The 18,813-nt window shown below is 42.6% G+C and overlaps 1 protein-coding gene across 1 annotated transcript in view; it reads left to right on the top strand.

The window, feature by feature from the left end:
- The window catches only part of LOC131567163 (ATPase family AAA domain-containing protein 3), a 30,685-nt gene extending 12,993 nt beyond the window's left edge, over positions 1-17,692 (top strand). The window contains exons 10-16 of the mRNA XM_058818677.1: positions 1-126; positions 1,585-1,709; positions 5,042-5,093; positions 5,682-5,752; positions 7,307-7,474; positions 8,217-8,325; positions 17,351-17,692. Coding sequence (XP_058674660.1) covers positions 1-126; positions 1,585-1,709; positions 5,042-5,093; positions 5,682-5,752; positions 7,307-7,474; positions 8,217-8,325; positions 17,351-17,530 — 831 coding nt within the window. The 3' untranslated portion in view covers positions 17,531-17,692. The remainder of the gene's footprint in view (positions 127-1,584; positions 1,710-5,041; positions 5,094-5,681; positions 5,753-7,306; positions 7,475-8,216; positions 8,326-17,350) is intronic.
- Positions 17,693-18,813: the final 1,121 nt, after the last annotated feature.

Raw genomic sequence — 18,813 nt, 5'->3', positions numbered from 1 at the left:
CCCCAGCTGGAAGCACGTGTGAGAGACATTGCCATAGCAACGAGAAACACAAAAAGGAACAAAAGCCTCTACAGGAATATCCTGATGTACGGGCCCCCTGGCACTGGGAAAACTCTTTTTGCCAAGGTAAAAACCCTGCCAAGATTCTGCCAAAGTGTTCTGAAAATTCCAGGGCTGTGGAGCTTCCCTGGGCTGGGATCTCTGGCTGGAGTGTTGAACAAACATTTTGTTCTGTTGGGGAAGGAGGAGAGAGCAGCCTGATTCAGCTCTGAATCACTGCAGCCACTTGGGTCTGGATTTCCACCTGGGAAGGGCCCTTGGAACTGGGATTTATTTGTGGGAGTCCCTTGGGACTGGGATTTATTTGTGGGAGTCCCTTGGGACTGGGATTTATTTGTGGGAGTCCCTTGGGACTGGGATTTATTTGTGGGAGTCCCTTGGGACTGGGATTTATTTGTGGGAATCCCTTGGGACTGGGATTTATTTGTGGGAATCCCTTGGGACTGGGATTTATTTGTGGGAATCCCTTGGGACTGGGATTTATTTGTGGGAATCCCTTGGGACTGGGATTTATTTGTGGGAATCCCTTGGGACTGGGATTTATCTGTGGGAGTCCCTTGGGACTGGGATTTATTTGTGGGAATCCCTTGGGACTGGGATTTATCTGTGGGAGTCCCTTGGGGCTGGGATTTATCTGTGGGAGTCCCTTGGGACTGGGATTTATCTGTGGGAGTCCCTTGGGGCTGGGATTTGTTTGTGGGAATCACAGTAGCAGCCGTTTGTCCATGAGACCTGAGGTTTCATCAACTTTTTAACAGTGGCAGATTTGCCAAACTGATGAAAATTGAATTTTTTTTTCCTCTATCACTGCATTAAACCCATACCCCAATAACTTTGAGATTATGGCACTTAAAGCTTTGTACGGCGCCTTCTAAAGCCACCTAGTTTGGGTTTCTAAAGCCCATAGAGGTGGATAGAAATGGAAAAAATAAACAAAATCCCAACAGCAGCCCCTTCATATCCACCTCTGTTGGGTTTAAGCCCTTGACCAAATGGCTCCGTGTGCAGAGGCACTGCCAGGGTGATTTTTACATGGATTGCAGTCAAAATTTGATTTTTTTCCTTGCTTTTCAGAGGTTGTCCACAACACCTGAGGTTTCATCAACTTTTTAACAGTGGCAGATTTGCCAAACTGATGCAAATTGATTTTTTTTTCCTCTATCAGTGCATTAAACCCCTACCCCAATAACTTTGAGATTATGGCACCTAAAGCTTTGTATGGCACCTACTGGATTTCTAAAGCCACGTAGTTGAGCTTTCTATAGCCAATAGAGATGGATAAAAATTGAGAAAATAAATAGAATCACAGCAGCAGCCCTTTCATATCCACCTCTGTTGGGTTTATGTGGTTTATTTTTGCCCTAAATAAAAAACTGCCATTAAGTGATAAAGAACATAAAGAAGCCAATACTTCCCTCTGCAAACCAGCACTGACAGGACTTAAATTACTTTAATTCCTCTTCATCCTCCCTGGCCTTGCAGTGAAAATAAAGGTTGAATTTGGTGGGTTTTGTTTGCCTGCAGAAGTTGGCTGTGCACTCAGGCATGGACTATGCCATCATGACAGGAGGGGACGTGGCCCCCATGGGCAGGGAAGGGGTCACAGCCATGCACAAACTCTTTGACTGGGCCAACACCAGCAGGAGAGGGTAAGTTGGGCTTTTATTTAATGCTCACTTTGGGTTTTTGTTCAACAATCCCTCACCCACAGCTACAACAGTGTAGTTCGGCCCTAATATTTTATATATATATATATATATATATATATATATGTGTGTGTGTGTGTATATATGTGTATATATATATATATGTGTATGTGTATATATATATATATATATATATATATGTGTGTGTGTATATATATGTATATATGTAAAATATTTGTATTATATTATATTACATTGCATTATCTATAATATAATATATAATGCATTTATTATACATAATAAATATATATAATATATAAAAATATTTATTTATTAAAATAAATAAATTTTACTTATTTTAAAATAAATAAATTGTTAGAAAGCAGGGGTTGATCCTGCAAGAACCATATCTATATTATATATTCTATATATATTCTATATTATATTATATTATATTATATTATATTATATTATTTTAAAATAAATAAATTGTTAGAAAGCAAGGGGTTGATCCTGCAAGAACCATATCTATATTATATATTCTATATATATTCTATATTATATTATGTTATATTATTTTAAAATAAATAAATTGTTAGAAAGCAAGGGGTTGATCCTGCAAGAACCATATCTATATTATATATTATATTATATTATATTATATTATATTATATTATATTATATTATATTATATTATATTATATTATATTATATTATAATAAATAAATTGTTAGAAAGCATGGGGTTGATCCTGCAAGAACCATATCTATATTATATATTCTATATATATTCTATATTATATTATATTATTTTATTTTAAAATAAATAAAATGTTAGAAAGCAAGGGGTTGATCCTGCAAGAACCATATCTATATTATATATTATATTATATTATATTATATTATATTATATTATATTATATTATATTATATTATATTATATTATATTATAATAAATAAATTGTTAGAAAGCATGGGGTTGATCCTGCAAGAACCATATCTATATTATATATTCTATATATATTCTATATTATATTATATTATTTTATTTTAAAATAAATAAAATGTTAGAAAGCAAGGGGTTGATCCTGCAAGAACCGTATCTATATTATATTATATTATATTATATTATATTATATTATATTATATTATATTATATTATATTATATTATGTTATGTTATGTTATGTTATATTATGTTATGTTATGTTATATTATGTTATATTAATTGTTAGAAAGCAAGGTGTTGATCCTGCAAGAACCTTGCTTTTCCCTTTGAGGGGGCAGCAAATCTCTTCTGAAATGATCCATGGAGTTGCTCTATAAATTGCTCAGTATAATGATTGTTATTTCATTATATTTGCAAGAATAATCATAATAAATTAGTTGTTACTGAGTGAGGCAACACAGAATCTCCTGAAGATTTTAAACACTGTTAGTATTTAAATGCAGCTTCTGGTTTACTTTTGAGTCCTAAACAGGAAGAGTGAATAAAAGAAATAAAAGAGGATAAGGAGGACATAGATGCTAAAGGTATTGACATAAAAATCACAAACAGGTGTAAAATATCAGGTATAGAAAACACAAACACAAAAAATAACTTTTGCTTTTTCAGTCACCTTTAAAATCAGATTTTTATCTGCAGAGACTCCTCAGGCCGAGGCTGAATTTGGCTCCCTGATTTTGTAGGAGTGTGTGGTTCATTTGCTCCTACCAATATAAATGGATTTTTGATTTTTGCACTGCAGAGATTCTTGTCCAGCCAGGCTGGTGAAATTCAATAGTGAACTTCCAGAGATGTCACTTTGGGTTTTGTGCTGCTTTGAGCTCAGATCTGTCAGTGGGGCTGCCCAGTGATTTATGTGCTCTGATTGCTTCAGATGGACATTATCTTGTGCTGTCTCTTTTAATCCTTGCTTCATTCATCACTTGAATCTTTCTATTTCCCCTTACAAAGAAAAAATATTCAGGGATTTAAAAGCAAGATTTAATTTTTTAAGCTTCTATCCTGAGGAGCTATAGAGGGGAAGGTGTCAGAATTTAAGTGAGCTCAGAATTTAAGTGAGAACTTGGAAGAGATGTGAGGGTGCTCAGCTGGATGCTCCCATCAAGGAATTCTCTTCCAACACTGCCTGGCTCTGAATTTCTCTGCCCTAATAAAAATTTTGTGCATTTCAGCTCCCTACACTGCCTGATCAAAGCTTACATGTGTCCATAAAATCAATATTCTCTCCTCCAGCAGCACTGAAGTATTTAAGCATATTTAATTCTGAATATCCACCAGTTAGCTGTTTCCTATTTAGCTGAAATTGTGATAACACATTTTCTGCAGAGAATATTTGGGAGAAGATGTTAACAGGCCTGAAATGCCCTGGAAAAAAGCTGGGTTTGAAGTTAGGCAGGGAGGTAATACAAGCTGTGACAGCTTTATGAGCAACCTGCTCCTGTTATTGATAAACATCTTTACAGGCTCAGTCCCTTGGGAAGAGCTCTGCCCTTGGGTTAGAAGTGAATTTATTTTGGTGAATAATTCATGGCCTTTATTAATTCACTTCTCCACAGGTAGTAAAGCCATTCCATTAGTGCTGCTGTGGTTTGGGAAAGAAAAACCTCACAAAACAACAAAGCAGGCTGAGGGCAGGACTGTGGTTTGAGCTTTTTGGAGGAGAAATGGCAGGGAGGTGTCACTGTCACCAAGATTTCTGTGTTGTGCCCTGCACACATCTCTGTAAAGAGGAGGGAATGCTAAAATAGCACTCAGACTTGAGCAGGTCTAAATTTCTGCATTTGAGGCTGAGGAGAAGCTTCCAGAATGGAATGATGGAGCTGGGATTGTGGGTGTGGAGTTTGGATAGAAGTGGGTGGGAAAAGGGTGAGAAACTCAGAGTTTGGGGTTTTAGAATATGGAAATATATGGGGCAGGGTGGAGGTTTTAGGGCAGAGGCTGGTCCTTCTTTTTCTCCTCCTTCTTCTCCTCCTCCTTCTTCTCCTCCATGCCTTTGGGTGGTTTTGTGTAATTGGATAAAAACTCCACATTGCAGGCCATGGGTGGTTGGTTTTTGGGTTAAAAGTAAAAATAATTTAGGTGTCATTTCTTAATTGGACACTTTATCCTTAAAAGGCCTTGTAGAGAGACAGACAGGGCTCCGTTTTAGTTTGTTAAAGTGCTGCAGAACTCAGGGTTTGTGAAACTGTAACAGAGATAAGAACTAACAAACATCTGAGTCCAAACAAGAAATTCCATCTTGTCCATTTAATCCCAGCCCTGGCTAAAAGCAGCAGAGGCTCCCCAGGCCTGCCTCAGCCTGTGCTCTCACTGTGGTGCTTCCCTTTGCAGCCTCCTGCTCTTCGTGGACGAGGCAGATGCATTCCTGAGGAAAAGGGCCACAGTAAGTGCTGGGTGTGTGTCTGCTCTGCTCCTGCTCTGCTTCTTCTGCTCCTTCTCCTTTTCCTGCTCCTTCTTCTGCTCTGCTCCTTCTCCTGTTCTGCTCCTGCTCTGCGCCTTCTGCTCCTGCTCCTGTTCTGCTCTGCTCCTTCTCCTGCTCCTTCTGCTCCTTCTCCCGTTCTCCTCCCCTTCTCCTCCTTCTCCTCCTTCTCCTCCTTCTCCTCCTTCTCCTCCTTCTCCTCCTTCTCCTCCTTCTCCTCCTTCTCCTCCTTCTCCTCCTTCTCCTCCTTCTCCTCCTTCTCCTCCTTCTCCTCCTTCTCCTCCTTCTCCTCCTCCTCCTCCTCCTCCTCCTCCTCCTCCTCCTCCTCCTCCTTCTCCTCCTTCTCCTCCTTCTCCTCCTTCTCCTCCTTCTCCTCCTTCCTGTTCCTTCTCCTCCTTCTCCTCCTTCCTGTTCCTTCTCCTCCTTAAATAAAGGAATACAAATAAACAAATAGCCAAATAACAGAATTCCCTTAGTCCTTAATGCTGATTAAAGCTCTGAGCTGCCTGCAGTCCCCAGCAGCTGATGCTCCTTTGGCTTTTACCTTTGCAGGAGAAAATCAGTGAAGATCTCAGAGCAACTCTAAATGCATTTCTGCACAGAACAGGGCAGCACAGCAACAAGTGAGTATCCACTTCAGCAGCTGATATTTCCCTGGGTTGAGAAAAGTCTTTAAAGGATCTCTGGAGGTTGGAAATGATCTGTGCTGCTGGGGGATTGAACAGAATCTGCAGAGAATTTTCCCCTCTCTTATGTGCTTCATGTAGCTTGTTCATCCTTCAACTTTTCCTGGCACTTGGAAATCAGAACAGAAGGAAAACTTTTCCCTCAGACTTTGGTGATATTTGGACATCTTGAGTATCTTGATGTTTATATTGTGTTTCTTGGCCAGTTCCTGTTTATACAAAAGCCCAGGAAAATCATTCCCACAAAAATTCAGAGTTCTCCTGGCTGGGTGCTTCAAGTTCCCAGGAAAAACACTTGGGTGGTGTTTGCTCCTCTGCAGTGACCTCTTGTGTGAGGCAGCTGAGTTTCCATTGCTTCCCCTGTGCTTAAAATCCCTGTGGGGATTTAAAATTGCCTTGGAAGAGCTCTGGGAGTTTTTTGGGGGTGCTGGGGACATTTCTTTCTTTCTTTCCCCTGATATTAAAATACCTCAGGAGAGCTCTGAGGATGTTTTTTGGGTGCTGGTGATTTTAAATTGCCTTGGAAGAGCTCTGGGGGTGTTTTTTGGGGTGCTGGGGATGCCCAGAACAGCTGAGCTCTCATTTACAATGAGATCTGCCATTAAATTCAGCCCTGATTTCACCCATGAGCCATCTGAGGACACTGAACATGCCCTGGTGATTCATGCTCTGCTTTTTACTTCTGAGCAGCCTCATTGCTGCTCTGGGCAAGGAGCAGCCCTGCATGCATCAGGGGTAGCTCACTGGGGTGAAATGGATGAAATGGGGTGTATGAATGGGGTGCTTTGGTGACACCCTGAGGAAAACTCTTCCTTCAGCAGAGAATTTGCACCAGGACTGGGAATTGCTGCTTTTCAACTTCCCAGAATCATTTGTGGGATATCAAACTGCCTGAATATCAGGCTGCATGGCAATCCTGGCTTAATCCTTAATCCAGGCTTGTGTTTCTGCAAGTTTTGATGGTAAAAATTCCACAGTCTTGGTTTGGCCAAGTTATCTCCAGAAATGACAGCAGAGAACACGGCCCCTTGTATGCAATGATTCAGCCAGACAGCAAGAACATCAATATTCCAATAGCTGTGCTTAAAAGCCCATTTCAAATTATTAGGCACTGTTTAACTGGTGACATCAATTAAAGCATTAAAGTATTGGCACAGGGAAGAAGCATCATTACAAAGCAATAAAACAAAAAAGAAATTCCAGCTCCAAAATGCAGCAGGACCTGGAGCAGCTCATGGAGCAGAGCTGGGTCTGCACGCTTCAGAGTGTTCTAAACAACCCCAAACACATTTTAGTGTGCTGCTTGAGGTTATTTCTAAGGTTTTAAAGGTATTTCTAAGGTATTTCTAATGAATCCAGGGTTTTTTTTCATGTAATGAAACATCTTTGATCCCAACCACGGCAGCTCCCGATGTTCAAACTCAGCTCATCAATTTTGATTTTTATGCCTTTGTCAGTCAATCTTTATTTATTTTTTCCCCCTAATTCCAGGTTTATGCTTGTTTTAGCAAGCAACCAGCCAGAGCAGTTTGACTGGGCCATCAATGACAGGATAGATGAGATGGTGAACTTTGAGCTGCCCCAGCTGGAGGAGCGCGAGCGCCTCGTCAGGATGTATTTCGACCAGCACGTCCTGAAGCCAGCCACAGAGGGCAAACAGTGAGTGCCCCTCACAATTCTCCCACTTTAGAGAATTCCCTCTCTTTATTTGTTTTTCCTCATCCCCTTTCTTGTGTATTTTGTCTATAAATCCTCTTTCAACAGGCAAAAGATTTGGGAGGTGCCTCTCGCTGTGACACTGTCCCAGATTTTTTGTTGTGCCCTGTGCTGGTGTTCACAGGGTCCCAGGATGAGGGGAGAGATGAGAATCTTGACTCCATGGTTCAGAAGGCTGATTTATTATTTTATTATATATATGATATGTTTAAATGATCTATTAAAACAATACTAAAAGAATAAAAGAAAAGATTTCATCAGAAGGCTTGAAAGGAATAGAAAGGAATGATAATAAAATCTTGTGACTGACCAGAGAGTCTGAGCTAGCTGACTGTGATTGGCCATTAATTAAAAACAACCACATGAGACCAATCCCAGATGCACCTGTTGCATTCCACAGCAGCAGATAACCATTGTTTACATTTTGTTTCTGAGGCCTCTCAGCTTCTCAGGAGAAAAGATCCTAAGGAAAGGATTTTTTATAAAATATGTCCATGACAGAGGCATCCTTGGAGTTAGGAGAAAGTTTGGGCTCTTCAAAGAGACAGGAGTTGGTGATTGTAAAGGATTTTTCATAAAATATCATGGCTACAGTGCCCTTACAATTCAGGAGGCAGGGATGCAAGCAGGAACCTGTAGGAACTCCTGTGGTGTGGAGCTGACCAAAGGTGGTTGTGCCTTTCAGGAGGTTGAAGCTGGCCCAGTTTGATTATGGCAAGAAGTGCTCAGAGATTGCCAGGCTGACCGAGGGCATGTCCGGCCGGGAGATCTCCCAGCTTGCTGTGGCATGGCAGGTGAGAGGGGCTCTTCCCTTCCCTTTTGCCTTCCCTTTTCCCTCCTTTTTCCTTCTCTTTCCTTCCCTCTCCTTCCTTTCCCTTCCCTTTCCCTTCCCTTCCTTTTCCCTTTTCCTTCCCCTTTTTCCTTCCCTTTTCCCTCCTTTTTCCTTCTCTTTCCTTCCCTCTCCTTCCTTTCCCTTCCCTTTTCCCTTTTCCCTTTCCCTTTTCCCTTTCCCTTTTCCCTTTCCCTTTTCCCTTTTTCCTTCCCCTTTTTCCTTCCCCTTTTTCCTTCCCCTTTTTCCTTCCCTTTTCCCTCCTTTTTCCTTCTCTTTCCTTCCCTCTCCTTCCTTTCCCTTCCCTTCCTTTTCCCTTTCCCCTTTTTCCTTCCCCTTTTTCCTTCCCCTTTTCTCTCATTTCTCCTTTCTCTTTCCCTTCCCTTTTCCTTCCCCCTTTTCCTTCCCGCTTTTCCTTCCCCCTTTTCCTTCCCCCTTTTCCTTCCCCCTTTTCCTTCCCCCTTTTCCTTCCCCCTTTTCCTTTCCCCTTTTCCTTTCCCTTTCCTTCCCCCTTTCCCTCCCTTTCCTCCTGGGAGGTTCCAGGCTCTGACTCTGGACTCTCAGCTCCTCTCTCCCTGTGAAGGTTTCCCAAACTTGGGATAAATTCCTTCATTCATTGTCCATGGGGTGTCCCCAGATCCCTGCTGCCTCTGGGGTGGGTGTTGCAATATCAGCTCAATTCCTCACCCCATAAACAGGAGCAGTTTTCATAATTCCTACTGGGAAATCCCTTATGGAATTTAGGCCAAGCAGGTGAGTTTGGGCTCAGTTTGGGGTGGCCACACTCAAGCTCCAGCTCAGGAAGCTCAGCAGAACAGAAACCTGATTTTGGTGCCTTCATTGGGGCCCTGAACCATCCTCCTCCTCTCCTTTGTTCCAAACCCTCTCAGTGCAGTTTGAGCTATTAAAGAAACAAAACTGGGATTGGAGGTGAAAAAAACCAGATATTTGTACATTTTATTTTTACATTACATTTATTTATACATTTATCTTATATATTTATATATAAAAATAGGAAATGCAGTCACTTGGAGTACAATTATTCACATGCTCAGCAAGCTTTAGTGTTGTTTTTTTATTTAAATCAGGTTTTCACCTTGTTTTGTCACAGCTGCCAGTTTCTGACTGGATTGGGGATTTTCATGCACTAACCCAGAAATACCAGCTGCAGGGATGTGCTCCAGTTTGTGTCTCATGTAACCTACTCATGTCAGCTTCCTTGCAGGGCTTGTAAAAACAAAGTGGCTTTTTGTTTAGCTCTTAAATTTTTAATTTAGTTTAGCAGCTCACAAACATCTGAGGAAGTTTGTGCATTTCATTCTTTCTACTTCTGATTTTCCACCTTTTAAAGAACATAAATATTTATCCTTTCTAGTAGAAATTAATTTCAATTGCAGCACTCATGAGCTGAGGTCCAATTTGAGTGCTGTTAATTCTTTATTTTATTCTTTGCTAGCCCACAGCTGGTTAATTTTCCTGGATAATTTTTATGATATTGAATCATATTTCAAAATATGTGCTGTCATCTATGAAAGGCTCTGCTGCCAACTATTTCCTGTAATAAGAAGTTGTGATAAATGATGCTTTGCTTTTTATCACCCCCTTATCAGCAAATTTGTCATTTCTCCCCAGGAATGACCTCAGCTTTTATCATTTATCCTTTAAGTGCTGCTGAAGGAAGGGAAAAGGTGGGGGTGAATCATTTTCCCTGACAGCTTTTAAAAATGCACCTGGTGCTGCCAGCACTGTTACCAGGGTTTGGTGTAAAATTGCAGCAGGAAGTTGTTGTGCTGCTCTCTGCTCTCATGGAGCACTCAAAGGGCTGGGAAAAAATATATTTAGGAGAGGGGAGTGAGGAGAAATGTTTGAGGGGGTTGGATGTGGCAAGAAACTTCATTTGTGGTGAAATGAGAGTGGAAATCAAGGTGAAAATTAACGTTAAAATCAGTGAAAGTTAGAGGGAAATTCAAGGTGAAAATTAGAGTGAAAATCACAGTGGAAATTAGATGGAAATCAGAGTGCAAATTAATTAGAGTGAAAATGAGAATGAAAATCACAGTGGAAATTAGAGTGAAAATCAAGGTGAGAATCAAGGTGGAAATCAGAGTGAAAATCAAGGTGGAAATTAGAGTGAAAGAGTGAAAATCAGAGTGAAAATCAGAGTGGAAATCAGAGTGGAAATCAAGATGAAAATTGGAGTGAAAATCAAATCTAAGTTAAAATCAAGGTTAAAATCAAAGGGACCTCATGAAAGTGAGACAAAAATGAGTTTGGGGGAAGCAAACTTGGAATAAATTCCTTCATCACCTCAAGCTGTAATTGGGAGATTAAACCCAAATATGCAAATTTATAAAAATATGAAAGCCTGTGACTTTTTGTCCATTTTTTGGACAAGGAATTTGTAGTTTGGAGCTGCTGTTCCTGCCCCAAAAAAGTTAAACAAAAATGAGTTTGGAGGGAGCAACCTTGGGATAAATTCCCTCATTACCTGAAGCTGTAATTGAGAGATTAAACCCCAGTATGCAAATGGATCAAACTTATAAAAATATGAAAACCTGTGACCTGTGGTCCATTTTTTGGATTAATTTGGAGCTGGGACCAACTGGAGCTGCTGTTCCTGTCCCCAAAAAAGTGAGACAAAAATGAGTTTGGAGGTGGCAAACTTGGAATAAATTCCTTCATCACTTCAAGCTGTAATTGGGAGATTAAACCCAAATATGCAAACTTATAAAAATATTAAAATCTGTGACTTGTTGTCCGTTTTTTGGATGAGGAATTTGGAGATTCCTGCCAGGAGCCCTTTGAGTTTTTCTGTGTGAACCCCTCAGCAGCTTTGGTGAAAATCCCCTTTCCACGCAGGTGAATTCCCTCACCCCCGCTACTCTCGTGGGTTCTGTTTTTATTTTATTCCCTGTTTTAGCCCTGGTGACTCTTTGGAGGAGCAGGGAAGGTTCAGAGCTGCATTTTCCAGCCTTTGTGGCAGTGTTTTCCTGCCTGCCCATCCCCTTGCCGTGCTGCTGCTGCACCCCTGTGGATGGCTGTGCTCTGAACTGGGTCAGGGAGCTGAGCACAGACAAAAATAACCCTGCAGGATGAGTTAACTGCATAGCTACAGTGCTCAGGGAGGAATTCACCCCAGAATTCCTCCAGGAATTACTGCAAAAAATCCTCACCAGGCTGGATGCAGCAGCTGCAGGGAGCTCGTGTACCACAGACACTCTAATATATCAGTATCTCATTTTTGGGCTTTTAATTCCCTTTTAATTCAAGGTGCTGCCTGAAAAAGGTGGGAAATAATCTGATGACAGAATAATCAGATTATTTCTTATATTTCATCTCTGTATTTCTTATATTTCATCTCAAGATCTCATTTTTGGTATTTTAATTCCCTTTTAATTCAAGGTGCTGAATGCCAAAGGAGGGAAATAATCTGATTACAGAATAATCTGATTACTCTGTATTTCTTACTTTTCATATCAATATCTGATTTTTGGTATTTTAATTCCCTTTTAATTCAAGGTGCTGGCTGCCAAAGGTGGGAAATAATCTGATATCTCATGTCAATATATCTGATTTTTGGTATTGTAATTCCCTATTAATTCAAGGTGCTGCCAAAGGTGAGAAATAATCTGATTACAGAATAATCTGATTACTCTGTATTTCTTATTTTTCATATCAATATATCATTTTTAATATATTATTTTTATTAATAGTATTTTAATTCCCTATTAATTCAAGGTGCTGCCAAAGGTGAGAAGTAATCTGATTACAGAATAATCTGGTTACTCTGTATTTCTTATATCTCATATCAATATCTCATTTTTGGTATTGTAATTCCCTATTAATTCAAGGTGCTGCCTGAAAAAGGTGAGAAATAATCTGATTACAGAATAATCCGATTACTCTGTATTTCTTATATTTCATATCAATATCTCTTTTTGGTCTTTTAATTCAAGGTGCTGAGTGTCAAAGGTGGGAAATAATCTGATATCTCATATCAAGATCTCATTTTTGGTATTTTAATTCCCTTTTACTTCAAGGTGTTTTCTGAAAAAGGTGGGAAATAATCTGATATCAGAATATCCTGATCTGGGAAAAGGAAAAATAGTAAAATCTTGTGACTGACCAGAGAGTTTGAGCCAGCTGGCTGTGATTTGCCATTAATTAAAAACAACCCATGAGACCAAAGATTCACCTGTTGCAGATAATCATTGTTTACATTTTGTTTCTGAGGCCTCTCAGCTTCACAGGAGAAAAGATTCTAACAAAATAAAAATTCTCTATTTACGTATTTTCCATACAATCTGCCCATGACAAAAGCCACCTCGGTGAGGCTGAGCAGGAGCTGCAGCTCTCAGAGCCTTTGACCCCCCATGAGATGGATTTGCTGAAGTTTTACCCCCCTGCTGCCTCAGTCTGCCTCTGGCCTGAATTTACCAACACAATTCAAAACCAAGAAGCAGAAAAGCCAAGAGTGTAACCTCCAGCACTGGGAAAAAATATTGCTGTCTGGCACAGGCAGGAGTGTGCGTGCTGAAAATCCATTTTGATCTCTCCTGCAGGAGTCTGAGCGTTCCCTTTTGTCCTTGTGCTTTTCCGTTGTCCTTTGTGGCTCCAGCATGGGCTCGGTGCATTTTCACCTTAAAAATTCCCCTCAGGAAAAATGGAAAAATTCTCTTCCCAGCCCTGCACTCAGAGCTGCTGATGTGCTTTAGATAAAATGTCAAAACCTAAAAGCAAAAAAGCAACCTTTCACTATTCCAAGCTGTAATCTTGGAAAATTGTTTTGGCAGCACTTCAGGTGAATTCCCAGGAGTTTTATGTCCCCGTGGGAGCTTCCTGTCATTTCCTTGCCTTTTATGCCACTGACATAAATGCCTTTTTTTTTTTACTCCCTTGTTTATATTTTAAAAATAGCTGTTGTATTTTTGTGTGGGATGATTTTTTTTTTTATTTCATCAGGCTATTTTCATTATAAATGGGATTTAAATGATCCAGATGAGTCTGGCCAGGTTCAAATCAACCACAAATCTTGGCTGGAATGAAACATGAGGTCATTCAGGCTGGACTTGTCATCTGTTCCATCCTCAGCAAACACAATTATTTCCTAATTGGCTTGGAGGGATAAAACAGGAATTGCTGCACTGCAGAAAATGGGTTAAAATTTGCCCAGGCAGGAGGCAGAGGTATGAATATAAATGAAGCTTGGTACCATTTTTGTGTGTGTGCAAGCTACTCCCAGAAGGGGCAGCTGCTTCTCCCATTTGCTTTCTTGACAGTGAGGGCCTGAGGCTTTCTAAAAATAGAAAGTCATTGAGAAAATCAGCAGAGCATGAACTGCACAGCTTTGCAGGAGGTTCCACTCTGGCAGCACAAAAATCCATCCCAAAAAACTCTATTTCCATTTCCAAACACCCCACCAGGGCTGCACTGAGAGCCTTGTTTTTATTTTTATTTTACAAATAAAATTTTATAAAGAATTATTATTTTACAAAAAATAAAACTGTCAAGGTGGTGAGGGAAGTCTGAACAAAACCTTTGCAGTGGTTTCAGGGCTGCACTGAGAGCCCTGGTTTTATTTTTATTTTGCAAAAAAAAAAAATTATGAAGAATTTTTATTTTACAAAAAATAAAAATGTCATAGGGGTGAGGGAGGTCTGAACAAAACCTTTGCAGTTTTCCCTTTTTGCAGAGAGGACAGGAGAGGTGCTGAGGGAATATTTGGCAGCCTCAGTGCTGAGGATGCTGCTCAGGCAGTGAGAGCAGCACAAGAGCTTTGGTGAATAAAGAAATAGAGAATAAATAATAAATAAATAGAGAATAAATAATAATAATAAGTGGAGAATTCTCTATTTACAGAGCTGCTCCTTCCCAGTGCCAGGATTTACTCCTGGTTGTAAGTGTCAGCTTTTGCAGAGAGGACAGGAGAGGTGCTGAGGATCCTGCTCAGGCAGTGAGAGCAGCACAAGAACCTTGGTGAATAAATAAATAGAAAATAAATAATAAATAAATAGAAAATAAATAATAATAATTAGTGAATATCTATTTACAGAGCTGCTCCTTCCCAAAGCCAGGTTTTACTCCTGGTTTTAGGTCTCAGTCCTGCCTGGAGCAAGGATTGCAGAGGGTTTGCACAGGGAAAGGATTTTGCAGGAAAATCCAGCACCTGCCAGCTCTGAGACCTTTTGTGGTCCAACCAGTTCCCCCCATAAAAAAGGCAGGAAAAGGGGTTAGAGGAGCTGAAAACCAGCCTGAGGAACCTTTTGCTCGTTGCTGGAAATTATTATTTCTCCTTGCATCTCCTCAGTGATGCCATGGGCAGCTCCAGCCCTGTGGTGGTGGCAGAGCTGCAGCTCGTGCTGGGCTTTGTTTGCTGCCCCATGGACATCCCTGAGGGGTAAAGGGGTCACCCCTGAGTTGGTTCCTGTGCTGTTTTTCTGTCAGGCTCCTTCCTTGCTGGAATTGGTGTTTTGCAGCATCAATAATGGATGGAGGCTGTGTGTGATGCCTCAGGATCGCTGCAGTGAGTGCTGAATCCACGTTAAACTCACTGGCACGGGGGACAGCAGGGTTGGCACTGAAAATCCAGCATGGGGGAGAGGTTTGGGGTTCTTAGGGTCAGGCAGGGTGGCTGGGGGAGCTGCAGGGCTCCCAGCCCTCTTCCCAGTCCCTGTGGGATAAAAGGGATCTGTGTGAAGCAAAGGGATCTGTGTGCATCAAAGGGATCTGTGTGCATCAAAGGGATCTGTGTAAAACCAAAGGATCTGTGTGCATCAAAGGGATCTGTGTAAAACCAAGGGATCTGTGTGCATCAAAGGGATCTGTGTAAAACCAAAGGATCTGTGTGCATCAAAGGGATCTGTGTAAAACCAAGGGATCTGTGTGAAACCAAGGGATCTGTGTGCATCAAAGGGATCTGTGTGCAGCCAGGGAATCCCTGTACATCCCAGGGATCTGTGTACAGAAAAGGGATTTGTGTGAAACCAAAGGATCTGTGTACAACCCTCTGTGCAACCAAGGAATCTCTGTACAGCCAAGGGATCTGTGTCCATAAAAGGGATCTGTGTGGAGCCAGGGGATCTGTGTGCATTAAAGGGATTTGTGTAAAACCAAGGGATCTGTCTGCATAAAAGGGATCGTGTGCATGAAAGGGATTCTGTGTGAAACCAAGGGGATCTGTGTGCATCAAAGGGATTTGTGTGCAGCCAGGGAGTCCCTGTACACCCCAGGGATCTGTGTGCATAAAAAGGGATCTGTGTGCAACCAAAGGATCCCTGGGCAGCCAAGGGGTCTGTGTGCATAAAAGGGATTGTGTGTACAGCCAAGGGATCTGTGTGCATAAAAGGGATCCCTGTACAGCCAGGGGATCTCTTTTCAGCCAAGCTCCCTCATTCCCTGAGCTGCTCACGGGAGCCCTTGCAGAGGGAGGAACCAGATTTAGAACTCTGCAGCTCGGGGGCCGCTCTGTTACCGTGGAGATGGGTGCAGCTGACAGCACCAGCATCCAGCACCAGCATCCCTGCCCTGTGTGCTGTGCTGGCATCTCAGGGAGCCCAGGCTGAGCCCCAGCTGTGCTGGGTGTCCCCTGCATGAGGGTCAGTCCCTCTGCTGCCCCACAGGTGTTCCCTTGGGGGACAGAGGTGGCAGGAGCTGCCCCAAGGAGCTGTGCTCACCACTGTGCTGCCCCTGCAAGCACAACTGGCCTGGGGAGTTGGGGTTTGGGTGCAGGTGGGAGCTGCCACAGCACTGAGGTGATGCAGGGGAGGTTCCTGAGGGAGGAAAGCAGGGTAGGGCACATTAAACATCATTTTAGAGGCACATTAAACATCATTTTAGAGGCACCACGTTGCCCATGTGCCCCCCCAGCACTGCTGTTTGTTCTGCTGTGCAAGTGTTTAAACAATTTTATTTAGCTTTGGATGGAGTGGTTCCATCACCCTCCTGCACCCACCTCTCTTCACTTTATTGGCTTCACATGTGCAGCTCTTTTAAAGGAGAGAAAATTTTAAAAAGCCAAATGTTGGGGTCTTCTGAAAACAAGGATTCACATGTGCAGCTCTTCCAGAGTAGGAGAGGGGATTTAAAGGAGCCAAATGTGGGTCTTCTAAAAACAAGGCTTCACATGTGCAGCTCTTTTCTTTTAGGGCGGGAGAGGGGATTTAAAAAAGCCAAATGTGGGGTCTTTCCTTCTCAAAACAAGGCTTCATATGTGCAGCTCCTTTAGGACAGGGGTGGAAATTTAAAGGAGCCTAATGTGGGGTATTTTCTTCTGTCAACAAGGTTTCACATGTGCAGCTCTTCTAGAGCAAGAAAGGGGATTTTTAAAAGCCAAATGTGGGGGTTTTCTTCTGAAAACAAGGCTTCATATGTGCAGGACAGGAGTGGAAATTTAAGGGAGCCTAATGTGGGGTATTTTCTTCTGTAAACAAGGTTTCTCATGTGCAGCTCTTCTAGAGCAGGAGAGGGAATTTAAAGGAGCCAAGTGTGGGGTCTTTCCTTCTGAAAACAAGGCTTTGCAAGTGCATCTCTTAGAGCAGAAGAAATTTAAAGGAAGCAAGTGTGGGATCTTCTGAAAAAAAGGCTTCACATGGGCAGCTCTTCTAGACCAGGAGAGGGAATTTTAAAAAGCCAAATGTTGGGTTTTTCTTCTCCAACCAAGGTTTTGATTCCCAGGAATCCAGAATTGGGCAGAGCTCATTGGCCATCCCTGCACACCACAAGGACCGAGAGCGCTGTGGTGAAATCCCACATTGGAACGGGCACAGCAGGCAGGCAGCAGCCTGAGCTGTCCCTGCTGGTGGCACAGGCCATCCCTGAGGTGTCTGAGGTGTCCCTGTCCCCACAGGCCATCCCTGAGCTGTCCCTGCTGGTGGCACAGGCCATCCCTGAGGTGTCTGAGGTGTCCCTGTCCCCGCAGGCCGCAGCCTGAGCTGTCCCTGCAGGTGGCACAGGCCATCCCTGAGGTGTCTGAGGTGTCCCTGTCCCCGCAGGCCGCAGCCTACGCCTCGGAGGACGGCGTGCTGACCGAGGCCATGATGGACGCGCGCGTGGCCGACGCCGTGCGGCAGCACCGGCAGAAGATGGAGTGGCTGCAGACAGAAGGTGTGGAAGCAAACAGAGAGACTGCCAGGAACCCCCTGCTGCCCTTCCACCAAGGGACACCGGTGTGAGGAGCCCGCAGGATTCACCTGAGCACAGAGAACAAGGCAGAGGTTTGGTGGGGCGGCCGTGGAGAGCAGCCCGTGGTGCCAGGGAGGGGCTGCCCTGGGCCTCCAGTGCAAAAGCAGAAAGGCAAAGTGGGTTCAAAAGGAAGAAATAACTGGATTTATTAAAGGAACCCTTGGTGAAACACCACTGGCTCTGTTGGTGTCTGTGGCCTGACCCCAAATCCTTCTGAGGTGTTTCTGCACCTGTGGGAGCCCAGGGATTGTCCAAGCCTGACCTCCCATACATTTAAATCTGTAGGGTTTGTTCTCCAGCACAGCCATTTCTCACCCTTTTATCCCCAAATCCTGCCCATGACACAGCTCCTTCCTCACTTGAGTTGCCCTTCAGAATAAAAATTTATTTGGGAGAATTCACTGTTTAACACAGGTGATCTGAGAGCAGCCCCACATATTTTTGCCCCAAGTAAATCACTTTTTTTTGCTCACTTGAACTGCCCTTCAGAGTAAATTTTTCTTAGAAAAGTGGATTTGGGGGGATTCACTGTTTACCAAAAGTGATCTGAGAGCAGTCCCATATATTTTTCCCCCAAGTAAATCAGTTTTCTCCATGGAGAGCTGACTTTGGGGCACACAGATGCAGCATGGCCTGAAGAGAGAGACGAGTTTGTTTGTTTGCTCCCACTGCTCTTGCCACACAAATTTTCTGCTGCATTTCTGCACCAGCTGGGAGAATGTGCCATTGTCAGGGCCTGAACACGAGCCTGTCTTGATGAGATGACATTTGTTCTTCTGTGCATGTGAGAGACAGGTTAGAAAACCTCCTGATTTTTTTTTCGCTGTGTTTGAACTGGATCTGAACTCTCTGCTCTGCTCTGAGGCCTCTTGTGTAGCTACACAGCCCCAGCACGTTGGCCTGACCTAAATCTGTGCCCTTGCTGAGCTCTGCTCACACAGGAGCTGCCACCAGCCCCACTTTGGCCATGCTGAGCTGTCCCTGGCACTTTTCCTGAGATTCCTCTGCTTTTCCTGCTTTTCCTGCCCTTCCAGGCACTGAGCTTGAGAGGCTCAGGCTCCTCTCTGCAGGCACCCAGAATTGAACAGTATTGAAATATTTTCCTTTAAAATCAGGGGGTTTTTTCCTTTAAAATCAGTGAAATATTTTCCTTTAAAATCAGGGTTCTTTTTCCTTTAAAATCAGTGAAATATTTTCCTTTAAAATCAGTTTTGGATCTCAGAGCTTCCCTGTTCTCCCAGCCAGTAGAAGCCAAAAATGTCCCAAAATGTGA

This window comes from Ammospiza caudacuta, chromosome 22, assembly GCF_027887145.1.
Source record: "Ammospiza caudacuta isolate bAmmCau1 chromosome 22, bAmmCau1.pri, whole genome shotgun sequence".
NCBI classification, from domain to species: domain Eukaryota; kingdom Metazoa; phylum Chordata; class Aves; order Passeriformes; family Passerellidae; genus Ammospiza; species Ammospiza caudacuta.
Note: the sequence above shows the minus strand (reverse complement) of the source record. Positions and strands in the feature narration are given on the sequence as shown.